Source organism: Abramis brama, assembly GCF_963993115.1.
Source record: "Abramis brama genome assembly, chromosome: 7".
NCBI lineage: Eukaryota > Metazoa > Chordata > Actinopteri > Cypriniformes > Leuciscidae > Abramis > Abramis brama.
In genome coordinates, this window is record NC_139969.1 from 40,895,604 (window position 1) to 40,912,579 (window position 16,976).

Here is a 16,976-nt window from a genome sequence, read left to right on the forward strand (position 1 = left end):
AACAAGATGAACAGAAACTTGCCACCTTTTTTCAAATAGCAGCTAATCGAGCTAATAGCAGCTTGATTGCAATCTCCGTCTATGCAAGTTACGGCGAGCTGCACGAACACGTTGGATTCGCCGTGTTTGGATGCCGATGTAGGTTCGCAAAGCCATGAGCATCAATAGTAACGCAACAACCTCCATTGTTGATGGAAGGCTTGTTCGAGATGCATCGGAGCGGCACGGACCGATCGGAGCTGCGGGAGTGTTTGGAGAGCATACGACTCCTTGTGCTTTTGGATTGCTTTCACAGTGCTTTGATGTCATGAGCCGATCGGTCTGCGAGAAGCCGAACCATCTCGAACAAGCCTGGTGTGTTTGTGTTTGGCGCTGCCATGCTAGCGTTGCTGGGCAACATGAGATGTATACAGTGACGTAAGATCTGGCTCTCTGGTGGCTCTCTGGCCTTGTGGAAAGGCAAACCAGATCTTAGAGAGCTCGTCAGTCGAACCAACCCCGGACTGGCAATAGCTCTGGCTCTGAACTGGCACCCGGTTCATGCTGGTGGAAAAGGGGTATGTGTGAGTATTAATTCAGCACTTGCGGGTAGATCGGTAGAAGGAAATGTCCTTATTCCATTATATTTGCGGGACTCGCATGTGGCGCTGATATCAGTCTCTCATTAGCAATCGCGACCTGCTTCATACCACAGTCATGTTAAAAACATCAATGTATTCACTCATCCATAAACATTATTAGATCCTTCGACATGACGACAAGTTCCATAATTCCGCTTATGCGTCATCAACCTACACCTTTTTTATTGTAAGAGGTTAGCAAGCCTGGGGTGCGTTTCCCGAAAGCATCGTTGGCCAACTATGGTCGCAAGTTCCGTCGTTACCAATAGAGTTCAATGGACATTGCGATGAACTTGCGACCATAATTGGCCAACGATGCTTTCGGGAAACGCACCCCTGGTTAGTATCTGGATGGGAGACCTCCTGAGAAAACCAGGTTGCTGCTGGAAGAGGTGTTCGTGAGGCCAGCAGGGGGTGCTCAACCTTGGTCTATGTGGGACCTAACGCCCCAGTGTAGTGATCGGGACACTATACTGTCAAAGAGCACCATCCTTCCAATGAGACGTTAAACCGAGGTCCTGACTCTCTTTAAAAATCCCAGGATGTCCTTCGAAAAAGAGTAAGGGTGTAACCCCGGCATCCTGGCCAAATTTGCCCCTTGGCCTCTGTCCATCATGGCCTCCTAATCATCCCCATACACTGATTGGCTTCATCACTGTCTCCTCTCCACCATTAAGCTGGTGTGTGGTGGGCGTTCTGGCGCAATATGGCTGCCGTCGCATCATCCAGGTGGATGCTGCACATTGGTGGTGGTTGAGGATATTCCCCCTTCCATGTAAAGCGCTTTGAGTACCCAGAAAAGTGCTATATAAATGTAACAAATTATTATTATTATTATTATTAAAATGTAGATGCAGAATATAACGCTTTAAAATATGGACACAATTTAAGTTCATTTACAGTGTGCAACAGACAGAAAAAAAGTTTTACAATATGGTTACCATTTTAAATGTTCCTCTTATTGAATTTTTGTTAGCCTATTTGTTGTTGCATGTGTTGTAGTTCCATTTGTAATATGTTGTAGAGTTCATTAAGATATCTGATATTCAAATTTCATACAATTTCATGTCAACATAACATGTTCTAGTTGTTTTGAACTTAACACATGCATTGAGTGAACTGATGAGTATAACATTTAACAAAAAGTGTCCCACCTTACCTGCATTCAATCAATCGATTTTAACATCGATGCCATAAAAGAATCATTCCCTTAGAAATGTTTACGTCTGCCTTCAAAGACAATTAAATAACAGTCCAACTGCATGTGTAATATAGGCTTGTCAGGCTTGGTACATCAGAGAAACCAAAGAAACCTTTGTACATCAAATGGTTTCTTGAAAAAGAAGAACTGTCAGCTCTTCACTTATGTCAGATGAATATCTGCTATAAGAAGTGGTGTCAAGCATGAACGTCAAGTGGAATTGTACACTAAGAATTAATGAGTCACAAATGAGCCACCAAATGAAGAGAAGAGGAATCTATGGCAGTACTTCTTTTAATAAACACAAAACAATGGACATAATCTACACACATTGTGCAATGCAAGACAAAGAACTGAATAAACTGAGTGCTCTATATAAACAGGCAAACAAAGGGAGCTAAATGAAACACAGGTGAACTTAATTAGTGACTAACAGACTATCATGGTTAACTTGTAGCTCAACATGAGTTCCTAAAAGAGTTGTAGTATTTTTGTGACTGCAATTTTTAGGCTCCACACGGATTGAAGACAACTTTTCAGCTATACGGTGATGCACCTTTGCTGTTTTAGGCGTGGTTTTTTTTCTCCATGCCATTTCCTCCATCAACTGACTTGATTTAGTAGGTTACAACTAAAAAAAAGTTAAAGCTAAAGTATAGATGTTGTCTTTTATTTTACCTGTCCTTGTGAAGAAGTACACTTTAGCATGCTTTAGAAAGAAGCGTATATATTATTGAAAATAAACCTATAAAAAATATAAAATATATACTTAAGTGCAAGAATGTAATGTTTTCAGACTTAATTGCATGTTTATGCATATTTTAAATGTATATTAAGCAGTCCTTTGTTTGACTGAAGTACATCTTTATTTGTAATCCATTTCATAATTACTTGTATTGTCTTTGAAATATGGTTAAAGTGCACTGCTGAATGTACTGATATTTACTGTGCATTTATGGTCAACTAAAATATATTTTAATATAATTTATATTTCATCTTATGTAATGCATTTAAAAATATACATGCAATGAAACATGAACTAATATTGAATAACATGTAGGCTACAACAGATCAAATTAAGATCAACTTTTAGTGTGATTACATCCACCTGTATGTCATTGGTTTGTTAATGTTTGTGTGTGTGTGTATATATCATAAGCACTTTGGCTGGCAGGTGTGACACTTATGAAAGTGTACGGTGTGTACACTTAAGTGGCTTTTTATAATTCATCAATGTTATTATCTGAGAGTGGACCTACAGGTCCTTCAAGATACTACAGGTACACATCCAATGCCAATAAGTGCTTTTTTTTTTCACAAGGGTACATAGTAATTCAAAAATTATAGAGTTTTCCAGACAGCAACATGGTGTCGGCCCAGATCCAGCCCACATCTGGTACACATGGATTACACACGGCCCAGATGTGGGCCGACACTATGTTGCTGTCTGGGATATGGTTTTCCGTTGCAAACTAATCTGGTTGTGCTATTTTACCTAATGCAACTTCCATTCTCAAAGCTCCCTGCAACAAAGCTTTGACCTTTTATCAAATATATTACATTCTTAAACCAAACGGCATGATTTCACTGAATCCACTCTTCATTGTAGGCTTTAAATCATCCTAATATTCCCTCTGATATTGCTAAATTTATTTATTCAAGTTACTTTTAAGTAATGTTATGTTAGCTATATTAGGCAGCTATGTGTGCTAATGATACATGCTTCATGAAAACATAAACAAAATATGTATAATCAAAATACAAAAAGAAAGATTACCTGTCCAGCAGAAATAAAGCCATCGAGTAGTCACTTTTCAGCCCCTTGAGGTCCCTCAGTTCTCGCCATCGCTGGAAAGCCACGCCGATATTGACACGCGTTTTATTTCTTTGTTTATCCAAAGACTTTTTGTTCATTACCTTTTCTAGTACTTTCTTCCTTTTTTTGCCTTGTTTGCCTTCGCTAACTGCATATGCTGGTAATGTGAATTTTGATTGCTCTTTCTCTGCCATTGTTTTGCTATTCCTAGGTTCCGTGCCTCTTGAATTCCTCAAATCAAACGGGTGCGCGCAAGTGGGCAGATCCTGTAGCAAAAGGGTGGTTGCCATGGTTGCGAGAGAGAGTGACAGTCGCCTAAGCCAATCCTTTGTTTCGTCCCGAATGGAAATAATGAGCTGTGTTTAATGCAGATTAAACAGTCTAGAGTCACTCGATTTTTATACTTTTATACTTCTTCTTTTTTTTTTTTTTTTTTTTTTTTCTCAGAGTACTTACATTTTAATTATGTATTGATGTATATAGAAAGTGTAAACAAATTTGGAAAAAAGTTTTTTATAAAATTCCTACCTACCCTACCTTTAATTCCATATGTGAAATTTACTTTTAAAAAAATGCGTGCAAAAACTAAGTAAATTTAACTTATTGTTTTTTTTTTCTGTGTAGGGCCTATTCATTTTATTATTCAATATGTGTTTACCTGCACAATAGCACCAGGCATGCCAGCTGTCATCTGGGAAAGACCATCCTTCAACGCAAGCAACTTTGACACGAGAATCTCCAAGGTTGGCAGGAGGGTGCCGTAGTAGCAATCATCTTCTCCTTGTAGTATATCTAATGCAGCAGCAAGAGGTTTTGACACTGCACAATATTCCTTCAGCCAGGAACTGATTCTCTTGCTCAGTGATGCCCTTTACACTCAGTCTAGAAAAAATGGTAATTTAAATCTCTGATTGGGATTTCTGTGATGAGAGATAAGGCGTTATGAGTCGAGTTCCAGCGTGTAGCAGTGGGTATGATGAGCTTTCTTTTTAGCACATCCTCAACCTGGTCTGAAGCCACAGTAGAGCGACTAGTTTTTGTCCAGAGAGCTGCACACTTGGCGAGAGCACTTCTGTAAAGTGCTTTACAGTCATTGTTACTGGTCAGCCATTTCTCCAGGGCCCGGTTTCCCAAAGGGTTCTTATCTCTAAGTAGTTCTTAACCTATTCCTTAACCTCTCTCTTAACCTTATGGGACGGTTCCCGAAACGTTCGTACGCTAAGTATATCTTTTGTAAGTCACACTTTCGTAAGGTTGGTCTGGACCATTCGTAGCTCTCTCTTAGCGTTGTTGCAGGTCTAAATGAATATAATTCTGAAGTTTTAATACACCCAGACAGTATTAAAATAGGCTAATTCAAGTGTTCTCATGCAAATAATAAAATTGTCATTACACTGATTGTTGTTAGATTTTTAATTATATTATTATACAATATTATGAATTGAATTAAAATGCTCTTTTAAAGGCCAGTGAAAGCATAGGCTACTGTCAGTTAAGTCCTATTCGGACGCTAATATTGTTTCTCATGGGCTCGTCCGGTATTTTAAACATTTACAGGGGTAAGGCGGTGATTTTAGTGCCGTCCGAATCCATAATATCAGTGTTTTTCTCACCCAATCCGCGTAAAAATCCCTGGCCAATTTAGTACCTTCTGTTTTTTGACAAACAGGTCGTGTGGTAATTTAATTGCCGTCTGAATCCACATCTCCGAGTTTACAAGAGATTCAAAATTCACGGTTTAAATCCTTTTTGGTCACTGCCGAGCACCGTACGCAAGATGTAAACTTTTATTACTGAAATGCTGGAAAGTATTTACACAAGAACAATATTTCATCGCAGCTCCACCTCAGCGAACAAAAATGGGAATGAAAATGCGGCACGTAAATTTTTGAAAAGGTCATTGTGGCAGCAATATATGTTACAATTTTAAAATATGTAGGCTAGGCTATTATAGGCTTTTATAGTTTGGATTATTTTTTATAATATCCAATAATCATAATAAATTGCAATTTCAACTATTTCTGAAGTGCTTATTTTATAAAGATCACCGCTTTTTCACATAAACAGCCCCTGCACGAGAGAATAATTGATTCTCGAGCCATCGATTTCAAACAATTCAGCACCATTGCACGGACAGCGCCGGGTCACGTCGCACTTAAGAAGGTATATCTTAAGCAGCTTCCTAAGGTATAGTTTGGGGAACACACTTAGGAAAATAAACAAATTTGGTGAGATATATCTTTCGAGTCTTCTTAGCACGCTAAGAGTGAGCGTTATCGGGAAACCGGGCCCAGGTCATTTTTTGAGATCAGGTTTAGTGTATGTGCTGCACAGCGCAGATGAGGCGGCAGTGAAAATGTCTCATCTGATTCTGTGGAGAGTGCTTCGGCAACATCAGTAAAAGTGACCTCCTCCTCCCCCTCCTCATCAGATGGCTCGTCAGAGTCAGACCCATCATCAGGATGGGATTCAAACATTCTAAAGGCTTTTACAAAATTGCTGCCATTATCAGTGACACATGCTGTTACTTTATGTGATAGTCCAAAGGCTGAATGAACCTGTTCTATTTCGCTAGCTATGACATCGTAAGTGTGTCTTCCTCTCACCCGTTTGCAGGCAAGAGCAGCCTTCTCGCGTTTAAAACTAATGCTGTCTATCCAGTGCACCGTCATTCCTAAATAACTTTTGTTGTTGGCGGACCACATGTCTGCGGTGGTAGACACATGATCCAGGGACTCGAAAGTTCTTTTGAGCTTCGATTCCATGTCGGAATAACACTTATCCAGGTAATGGGAAAATGTTTTCCTGTCGGATGTTGGCTTGCGAGTCGCAGGTATTTTATCTAGTATTTTTCTAAACCTAGGTGATTCAATGGTCGACAGGGGAAGCATGTCTTCTACAATGAACCCTGCAACTGGCCTGTTCATTTTGTTTTGTGTTACCTGCTGCGCTCCAAGACTTGAGAAAAGCTTAGCTTGTTTAGGCGGGGTCGGCTGATGAGTGACTCCTTCAAATTAATTAACTTAAATAGCTGTCTTTAAAACAGTCGTGAGAGGTCTACAGACACTCGATTTTTATACTTTCTTTTTCAGAGTACTTACATTTTAATTATGTATTGATATATAAATAAAGTTTAAACAAATTTGGAAAATAAGTTTTTTAGACAATTCCTACCTACCCTACCTTTAAGTAAACTCTACTTAACTAAGTTAAATGAATAATAAAAGTAATTTTAACTTGGCTAGGAAAAGGTTGATTATCTATTTAGTTGAAGTTTCCTTTTCAATACATTTCACACAAACAATATAACATTGAATTAAGAATTTACTTAGTTTTGTTTTTATTCTTGCCTGAACTTTTTCATGTAAATTACTTCTTTTTTTTTCTGTAGTATTTACTTCACCACAAAATCATTTTTATCAGTGCCGCCTTAAATAATAGCTTGCAGTGTAGGCTATAGGCCTACGGTTTAATATAGTTGATGTAGCCCAAATTTATGAGGCTATAAAAGCGGTTAATTGAACTGTATATGTTTGTCTAATCAATGTACTATTTCATATCAAAGGCGATCAAAGACAGATTTGCATCTGTCTTGGACAGCAAGGATGCTCTTATGGCTGCTGCCACAATGCCCAAATTCAAGCTCCGCTGGCTCAAAGATGAGAAGGGATGCTGTTAAAACCATGCTAATTTCTGAGTGTCGTATCCGGATTCCTGAAGAGCCACTGATGAGACGAGCAGTTCAGAGCCCTGCCTCCTCCAGTCACAATTCCCCACAGTTCCCCAGGATTAAGGAAATTGCAAAGCAGTACAACACTCCAATACAGTCAAGTGCACCGGTTGAAAGGCTTTTCAGCCTGTGCAGTGTTGTTCTGACCCCAAGGAGGAACAGGCTGTCAGATAAAAGATTCGAAAGACTTTTACTTATGCGATACAATCGTTATTTCGAAGAATAGAGAGATAAAATGAATTGAATGGAACTTTTTGTTGCACTTTCTGTTTTCACTGTTGCACTTTTGTTGCACTTTCTGTTTGGTGCATTGTGATAATTGCAACCCACAATAATTCATTAATAGGTTCAAGAGTTTGTGACTTGGTATGTTACCGCCTCTGGAAGCCACATCTCCAGGAGGCAGAGGAGAGCGAGCTAAGGGGAAAATAATGTTTTTGGGATGACGCGAATTTTCTGTTTATTTAATTAATTGCATTTTCTGTTTCCTTTTTATGGGATTAAGTATATTTTAAATTAAGATTTTATTTTATGGGATAAAGTGACCTTTAATTTTATATTTTTCATTGACCACTTCCTTTTCTTTTTTTTCTTTTTTTCTTTTTTTTTTTTGCCATGAACCTAATAAAAAGCTGGTTTTGTTCTCAGGAGAAGAGTTTTGTTCTCATGTTTCCCAAAGCCTGTGTTTTGAAACTTTAAATGACCCAACCATAGCCTCCTTTATCCTGTTGTTTGTGGATTTTACAGTGAGGCATATTTCTTTGTGCAGACGGGGATATTGTTCTTTCATATAGTTTTACATGCCATTTTGTACACATTTATACAATAAACACTATGCAGACAGGTGACGATAGGGCTATGATGTTTGTCCATGTATCTACACAGTAAATTAAGAAACGGGAAAGTAAAGTAATAAGTAGTGAAGTTACTTTTCAAACGCAATAACTAGTAAAGTAATCTCATTACAATTTACAGAAGTAACTAGTAACTAATTACTTTTTTTGAGTAACTACCCCAACACTGCTTATAGCAGAATGCCATTGTTGTTCTAATGTTAAGCAACGTCTGGCGGTCGTACATACACGGTGTGGTGACATGGTAGGCAACACTTTGATTTATTAAGAAAAGGAAATATATGACTGTGTGCAGACAAGCAAAAAGAAATCCAGAGAGACAGACAGCAAGCCAAAGACAACGGCGCCATCTTCCAATGACCCTGCTATTACATTTCCATTAAAAACTTGATTTTCAGCACAGGGGGGACTTAAAACAATACAAATCAGGTTTTAGTTGCAGAGCAGCCTTGCTACTTGGATTAACCACTGTAAAAAAAAATATTTATTAAAAAAAAAAACATTTAATTACAGTTTTGAACTGTAATGAGGAGTAAGCCAGAAATGAATAGGACATAATTATTCTGAAAGTATTATTACAGTTATTAGTAAGTGCAAACATTAATATGAAAGGATGTAAGAAACTGTACACAATCTAATGAGATTAAGTTTAAAAAAAATAAAAAAACTGGGATGAATCCTGACCCAGAAGGGGGAGCCATTGTCCTCTGGTCAGCTTCTGTCTGACTGGAGCCATGACATTTTGACATTGTGCCATATGAGGAAGACTTGTTTTCATAGCGAAATGTAAAAGCGCCTATTTAAGCTAGTTTGTCATTGTACTGTTTTGTTGTTGTGTTTTTCATTAGGAATAATAATGAACTCACATTCAAGCAATTGCCGCAATTACATTACTCAGTACTACTACTTAATTGAATAATTACACCATGGCATGAACACCTTAAAATTATACATTTAAATACTGAGTAATATTAATTAACTTAAAGGAGTAGTTCACTTTAAAATGAAAATTCTGTCATCATATACTCACCCTCATGTTGTTTCGAACCTGTATGACTTTCTTTCTTCTGCTGATCACAAAGGAAGATATTTAGAAGAATGTCAGTAACCAGACAGTTTTTGGGTCCCATTGACTTCCATAGTATATTTGTTTCCTACTATGGAAGTCAATGGGACCCAAAAACTGCCTGGTTACTGACATTCTTCTAAAAATCTTCCTTTCTGTTCAGCAGAAGAAAGAAAGTCATACAGGTTTGAAACAACATGAGGGTGAGTATATGATGACGGAATTTTCATTTTAAAGTGAACTACTCCTTTAATATAGGCTACTTAACGTCCAAACACCTTGGAACAACCTGTGCGAATACACCCTCAGATGCTTCATTTGTACAATATTGCAACTAAAAAGGCAATTAATGAAAAAAGACCGGTTATAAAAATCGTATTAATACCTGCTTGTTATATGTACATGACATGATCTTGTCTACATTCAGATTGTGTCTACCTTTTACATTGTTCTTTCTGCACTTTACTCTGAATGGCTGCAGTTGGGTGTCTGTCCTCTTAGCCTTTCTGAAGTCTGGCAGAAACCTCACTCAGTCTGGCTGGTTTCACCTTTCTCTTGGATGTGTTAATCCACATATTTGTCCCTGAAGTATAACACTTCTCCGTCTTTCCCATCCTGACCCACAGCTCAACTTTAAAATGGCTGCAGCATGACCCTAACTTGCACAAAATGGCATAATGTATGAAACACATCGGTCTAAAATGTGCTTTAGGCTATACATATAACAACAGTTGTATGATTTCAGCAAATAAGCAGTTTAATGAATGCTTGGCCATTTCGTTTCATCGTTGAACCATTGACAAGGTGCTGTGGCAAACAGATCTGTAAGACGTATCACACTCACTAACTCTAATTTCGTTGAATATCAATAACCAATCTTTTCGCTGGGTGACAAGCTGTTGTAATATACAGAGAACATTTTGAACATAACATCAAATCAATATAAACTATTATATTTTATATCTAACTATTTTGTGCACCGTATCCATATCTGTGTAATTCTCTAGCCGTTATAAAGGAAATCTCATCTGGGTTTTCTGCAACCATTATGCGCACGCATCCCGAATGTTTACAAACCTATAATTGGCCTATACATTAAGGATTTATGTCACATCTTATGTTGTTAAAAGCATTATTTTAGTGTCATGTGTGTCACCATGTTGGTGTTTTGTATTATTTCTATATATCCTTCTATATATCAGTATTATAACTTTGATTCATCATGTGTTTTTTTCTCTTTACCATGAGTGTTATTATGGTGGATGTCAGTATATGTTAAAGGTACAAATCAGGTTTTAGTAGCAGAGACAGTAAACATTTAAAATGTTTTATTTATTATTATTATTTTTTTAATTACAGTTTTTAACTGTACCGATGAGTAGTAAGCCAGAAATGAATAGGACATAATTATTCAGAAATTATTATTACTGTTATTAGTAAGATATCACATTATATGAAAGAATGTAAGAAACTATACCGAGCCTAATGAGATGAAGTAAAAAAGAAAGACTGGGATGAACCCTGACCCAGCGGGGGGGAGCCATTGTCCTCTGGCCAGCTTCTGTCTGTAGCCACATTACTACATTGTGCCATATCTGAACTTCTGCTTGAATAAAATGCTCAAGTAACTATGCTTAATTAACTTAAAATATTTGTTTAACAGCTACATTCTTGGTGAAAACTACATTACCCATGATGCTGTACAAAAAAAAAAATCACACCAATCAGAAAGTCGAAACAAGCAAACTTTATTTTGAGCATTTTTCTTTATTGCACTATGCACATTTCTTAATATTAAGCCTAAAATGTGTTTTAATATATCACTATTAATAAGGATAGTATGCTCTCCGTATAATATCAGTCTTTAAAACCAAGATATTTATAGTGTACCTAAAGTATACTTGCAATAGTTCCACTTTTGCACAATCAAATCTATTTAAGTGTATCTTTAGTTGGACCTCAGCACTATTTCCAGATAACTAAAATACATTAAGTAGAAAATTCGTTGTTCCAATTTAGCAGACTGTAAGTATACAAGTTTAGTATACTAAAAGTAAAATTGCAGGGTATTTATTTTAAGTATATAAATATGTAAATGTATCGCATGTGTATGAAAGTTCACCCTCTTTGGAATCTATGGTTTTACTTTTACGTATCAGAACATAATCTTTAAAAAATCATCAGGGGCAATATTCACAAAACATTTTAATTCTAAAAGTAGCTCCTAACTTGCCGATTTTGGAGAAACTCTATAATGTCAGTAATAATTGTAGTACTCCTAAACGTTTCTGTTAAGAATATTTTACAAAGCATTTTAGTGCTAAAAGCAGCTCACACATCTGTGAAAAGTTAGGGGTAGTAAAGAGGACTCCTGAGTCACTAAGACCAAATCACAAACAGTCCTAAAATGGCTGTTGCTGACAATCCACCTCTGCAATTATACAAAGACACTGTCCATCATTGAGGCAATAGGTGATAGAGCCTTGGGTGCGAGCCTTTTCTTCATAAATACAATAAACATTTAGATTTTTAGATTTTAATCTGCGATGACAGGCAATATGCATTGAATGAAGGAGAATAAAACATTGCAGTCAAGTTTAAAATACCCTTGTAGCCTTGTGGACAGCTCAGGTGACCCGAGGTCGAGTTTCCCCGATCCCGTCCCCCTTTCTCTCTCCCACTTCACTTCCTGTTTACTCACTGTCCTATCATAATAAAAAGGTAAAAACACTCTCTAAAAGGCTGTGGTCAGGGGAAAAGATTGCGCCCACCCCTTTTCTGTTCACCTGAGGTGGTTATCAAAGATCAAAGTATAAAGTACAATCTATCGGCGTATGCTGGCATTTTATGAGAACAGAAACATCTTGACACTATTATCAATGTGTTGAGTTTCCTTCATTTAGATTTAGAGGTCAGCATTATGAAGACCTGTCCACAGATACGTTTCCACACAGGTGTTTTACAGACACAATGTTTTTCCACCTTTCCACAGGACCACTGTGTTTTGCAAACTATAGCCTACATCATTTTTTATGTTTTAAAGTAGACTAAAGTAGACATATTTAGTTTGAATTTGCATTTAGAACGCCAAGACATTGAGTTAGAAAAAGATATAGACAGACGGGTTTAACAGTTGTGCTGGGATAACACTATTTCGATTTTTGTGTTTGGATATTTGGCTTCTGACGTCATATTTACAGGAGTTTATGGTTGCTTTTCTTCTGATTTACCAGCATAATATTTTAATGGCATAAACAGTTTTACAGTTCTTTTGGCACAAAGTACAGGAATACCCTTTGTAAATAATGTGTTGCAGTTCAATGATATTTTTCTATAAAAGGCCATCGTTTGCTCTGACACTCAACCTCAAAACCTGCCATGTAAAAGGGTTGGCATAAAACATGTTTGAAAATATTTTGTTTCATTCCTCCTGACCACCAGGGACACTTGAGGCTCATCTTATGTCACTATGTGACTTTGTTGGTATATTATCTCAACCTCCCGTATATAGCTGATGCTGTGAGTATCCACTAGTGCAGTGTTCCTCAAATCCGGCACTGGAGAGCCACTGCCCGGCAGAGTATAGTTCCAGCCCTAATCAAACACACTTGCTAATAAAGAAGCTAATAAAAGTCTTCAGATTAACTAGAAGATTACAGGTAGGTGAGTTTGATCAGGGTTTGAGCTAAACTCTGCAGGACAGTGGCCCTCCAGGGCCGGATTTGAGGAACTCTTTAGTTCACAGAACAGTTATCTATTTAACTAGCATTATAATTATTAATGTGTGATTCTCAACCCAGCTGTGTGTCCATGAAGAGTGACCGGTCAATGGATTCTAAACGTAACTGGACACACTGATCATGAGTTTAGGTAAACACTGTACTAATTTGTTTATTGATTAAATGTCTTCATTTTGGTTTATGCATTTGACAGACTTTTATCCAGACAGACTTATGTTGTTTCAGGGTCCTGACACTCATGTCTTGTTTTTATTTGTATTGTCAGGATTATGTGATGCAGGTTTATTTTTCCAGGTTGTGGTTCTTTTTGTCTTTTGTGGGTGTTGTATTTGGAGCATATTTGGTCAGGATCTGGTCACTTCTGTCTAGTCTGTTTTTTCCAGTGTTGGAATCCTGGCACTGGTGCTCCATGTCTCTTTTACACTTGTTTTGGTTGAGCACATGGTCTCTGTGTTGGGTTACCATGTGCTCTTCTGTTTGTGTTTAGTCTACTCTATCTTGACCCCACCCCTAGTTCCCCCTGTGATTGGTTAATTTCTGTCTTGTTCTGTGTCTTTTACTAAGTCAGTCTTGTTGGCTTGCTGTTTTTTATGTGTTTAATTTTTAGCTCTAGTTCAATGGATGACATTAAAGAACAACTTTTTTATTGAAAAAATATTAAAATTTACAATATATTAAAAGTTTAAAGTAAATACTAAATAAAAGTATACTTCAATATATAAATAAGTTAATACAAAACAAACAAATTCACAGTAAAACCAAAACCAAAGCCACTGACCTAACCCAACTACAATAATTTAACACTAAATAACAGTTACAGAACTAATAAAAGGCATTAGTAGAGGACAGCAAGCGCCCGCAGCAACCATGATATTCACGTTTTTTCTTTTTTCATTAGCGTATGCCCTTGTTTTACACATTGTGCATGTGTATTAAATGTTAAATAAGTTAATAATGATAACAATACTGTTTATCATGGTGATTTGTACAGAGGCTCCATGGATTTGTGTTACAAACTGCTCCGAGACACGAGGATAGAGGATCCAAATGCAGCTTTTATTAAAGGGGTTATCCAGAATCGTAATCCAACAAGCAGAGGGTCAAGCACAGAAAGACAGTCCAAACAAACAAACAAACAAACAAACAAACAAACCAAAACAGGCAGGGGTCAGAGGCACAAGAGTAATCCACGGGACAGGCAAGAAATCCAAAAAACCAAGAGACAAGAAAACCAGGGAAAACGCTCAGAAGTGCAGTGCAACAACATACAAAACTTCACAGTGAGTGAATGAGTGAACATGGTATAAATAGGCTGAGACTAACAGGGTGATGAGACACAGCTGAATGCAATCAGTGATGATGAGTCCGGTCAGTGAGGGAAATGTAGTTTGTGAGGGAGTGATAATAGTCTGGTGTGGAGTGCCCTCTGGTGGCTCTCAAGGGCACTCCAGCTGGTGGCCGTTACATAGCCCCCCCTCAAAGGAGCGGCTTCCAGATGCTCTAAAATTGTCCAGGAGGGAGGTGGAGCGGAGGCGGACCCGGGGGCGGGATGGAAGGCCAGGCCCGTGGAGCGGAAGAGGACCTGGAGACTGCGGCAAGACGGGAGGCCAGGGCGGAGCAGGCAGTGCAGGCGACCAGGGTGGAGCAGGCAGTGCAGGTGACCAGGGTGGAGCAGGCAGTGCAGGCGACCAGGGTGGAGCAGGCAGTGCAGGCGACCAGGGCGGAGGAGACGACCCTTCAGGAGGCCAGGGAGGAGACGACCCTTCAGGCGGCCAGGGCGGAGCAGACGGTTCAGGGGGACCAGGCGGACCTGGCGGTTCAGAGCTACAGGGCGGACCAGACAGTTCAGGAGACCATGGAGGCCGTGCCTAACAAGGGACCTCCTGCCCCCCCCCAAAAAATTTCCTTGGGGGCGGCTATGGGGTTATGGGCAGGAAAAGACACCGGCTCAGGAACAGGAGCAGACACCGGCTCAGGAACAGGAGCAGACACCGGCTCAGGAACAGGACCAGGAACAGACAGCGTGGCAGCAGCCATCTCTGCTGAGGGCTCAGGTTCAGGCGTGTCGGCGGCCATCTCTGCTGAGGGCTCAGGTTCAGGCGTGTCGGCGGCCATCTCTGCTGAGGGCTTAGGTTCAGGCGTGTCGGCGGCCATCTCTGCTGAGGGCTCAGGTTCAGGCGTGTCGGCAACCATCTCTGCTGAGGGCTCAGGTTCAGGTGTGTTGGCGGCCATCTCTGCTGAGGGCTCAGGTTCAGGTGTGTCGGCGGCCATCTCTGCTGAGGGCTCAGGTTCAGGCGTGTCGGCGGCCATCTCTGCTGAGGGCTCAGGCGACGTGGCGGCGGCTGTCTTGTCCAGAGACACTGGCTTGGCAGTGGCCATCTTGTCCGGAGACACTGGCTCGGCGGCGGCCATCTTGTCCGGAGACACTGGATCGGCGGCGGCCATCTTGTCCGGAGACACTGGCTTGGCGGCGGCCATCTTGTCCAGAGACACTGGCTCGGCAGACGTGACGTGAACGGTCTCTGGCTCGGCAGACGTGACGTGAACAGTCTCTGGATCGGCAGACGTGACGTGAACAGTCTCTGGCTCGGCAGACGTGACGTGAACAGTCTCTGGATCGGCAGACGTGACGTGAACAGTCTCTGGATCGACAGAAGTGACGCGAACAGTCTCTGGATCGGCAGACGTGACGCGAACAGTCTCTGGCTCGGCAGACGTGACGCGAACAGTCTCTGGATCGGCAGACGTGACGCGAACAGTCTCTGGATCGGCAGACGTGACGCGAACAGTCTCTGGATCGGCAGACGTGACGTGAAGCTCAGGCTTGGCAGGGCTGACGTGAAGCTCTGGCTGAGGGGATACTGTTGGTTTGCGGGGCTCCTCTGCAAAACCCAAAGTGAGAGGTGAACCGGCCAGCAAAAGAGCATTGACAATATACTGTTTACGACTCCAGCTAGGGTGGTGAAGTGGCATAAAGGAGCTGAGCGGCTCAGATAGTCCTCCACGGAAAAATATCATTAGGCAAACTTCATCAAAAGATGTTAAATGTGCCAGCTTAATAAAGTCAATGATATATTCCTCAATGGGCCGGGCTCCCTGACGGAGACAGGGATAATCTGTGCTGCTGGAGTCATCTGGAGTCATGTGCTGCTGGAGTCATCTGGAGTCATCTTGGTGAGTTCTCGGCTGCTGGATCTATGTTTGGCGAAGTTTTCTGTTACAAACTGCTCCGAGACACGAGGGTAGAGGATCCAAATGCAGCTTTTATTAAAGGGGTTATCCAGAATCGTAATCCAACAAGCAGAGGGTCAAGCACAGGAAGACAGTCCAAACAAACAAACAAACAAACAAACCAAAACAAAACAAAACAGGCAGGGGTTAGAGGCACAAGAGTAATCCACGGGACAGGCAAGAAATCTAAAAAAAAACAAGAGACAAGAAAACCAGGGAAAACGCTCAGAAGTGCAGTGCAACAACATACAAAACTTCACAGTGAGTGAATGAGTGAACATGGTATAAATAGGCTGAGACTAACAGGGTGAAGAGACACAGATGAATGTAATCAGTGATGATGAGTCCGGGCAGTGAGTTATGGGAAATGTAGTTTGTGAGGGAGTGATAATAGTCTGGTGTGGAGTGCCCTCTGGTGGCTCTCAAGGGCACTCCAGCTGGTGACCGTTACAATTTGCAAGCCTAAACAGAGAGATCTGAGTGTGTGCGATTATCTGTGTCTGTCCTTCAGGTCAAGTCATTTGTTTGTGAAAAATTTGCCATGTCCAAGGAAAGTAAAATATTTGTCACGTCATCCTTTTAACGTTTAAGGGTATTTCCTATGAATGGCATCAGACCTGGTCAATGCATTAAATCAATGCCGCTGATTTCTATGAAGTGAAGCATCAGTTTCAGCATTGCCCAGGAGCCTCATTGCTTCTCAGCTGAGCCTTGTAAA

The 16,976-nt window shown here is 40.1% G+C and overlaps 1 protein-coding gene across 1 annotated transcript in view; it reads left to right on the plus strand.

Annotated features, from left to right (window-relative positions):
• Nucleotides 1–1,156: 1,156 nt before the first annotated feature.
• Nucleotides 1,157–16,976, plus strand: part of ccdc13 (coiled-coil domain containing 13) — a gene marked incomplete at its 3' end in the record, with an annotated part of 264,989 nt that continues 249,169 nt past the window's right edge. Inside the window, 1 exon segment of the mRNA XM_084120875.1 lies at nt 1,157–1,369. Coding sequence (XP_083977001.1) covers nt 1,327–1,369 — 43 coding nt within the window. The 5' untranslated portion in view covers nt 1,157–1,326.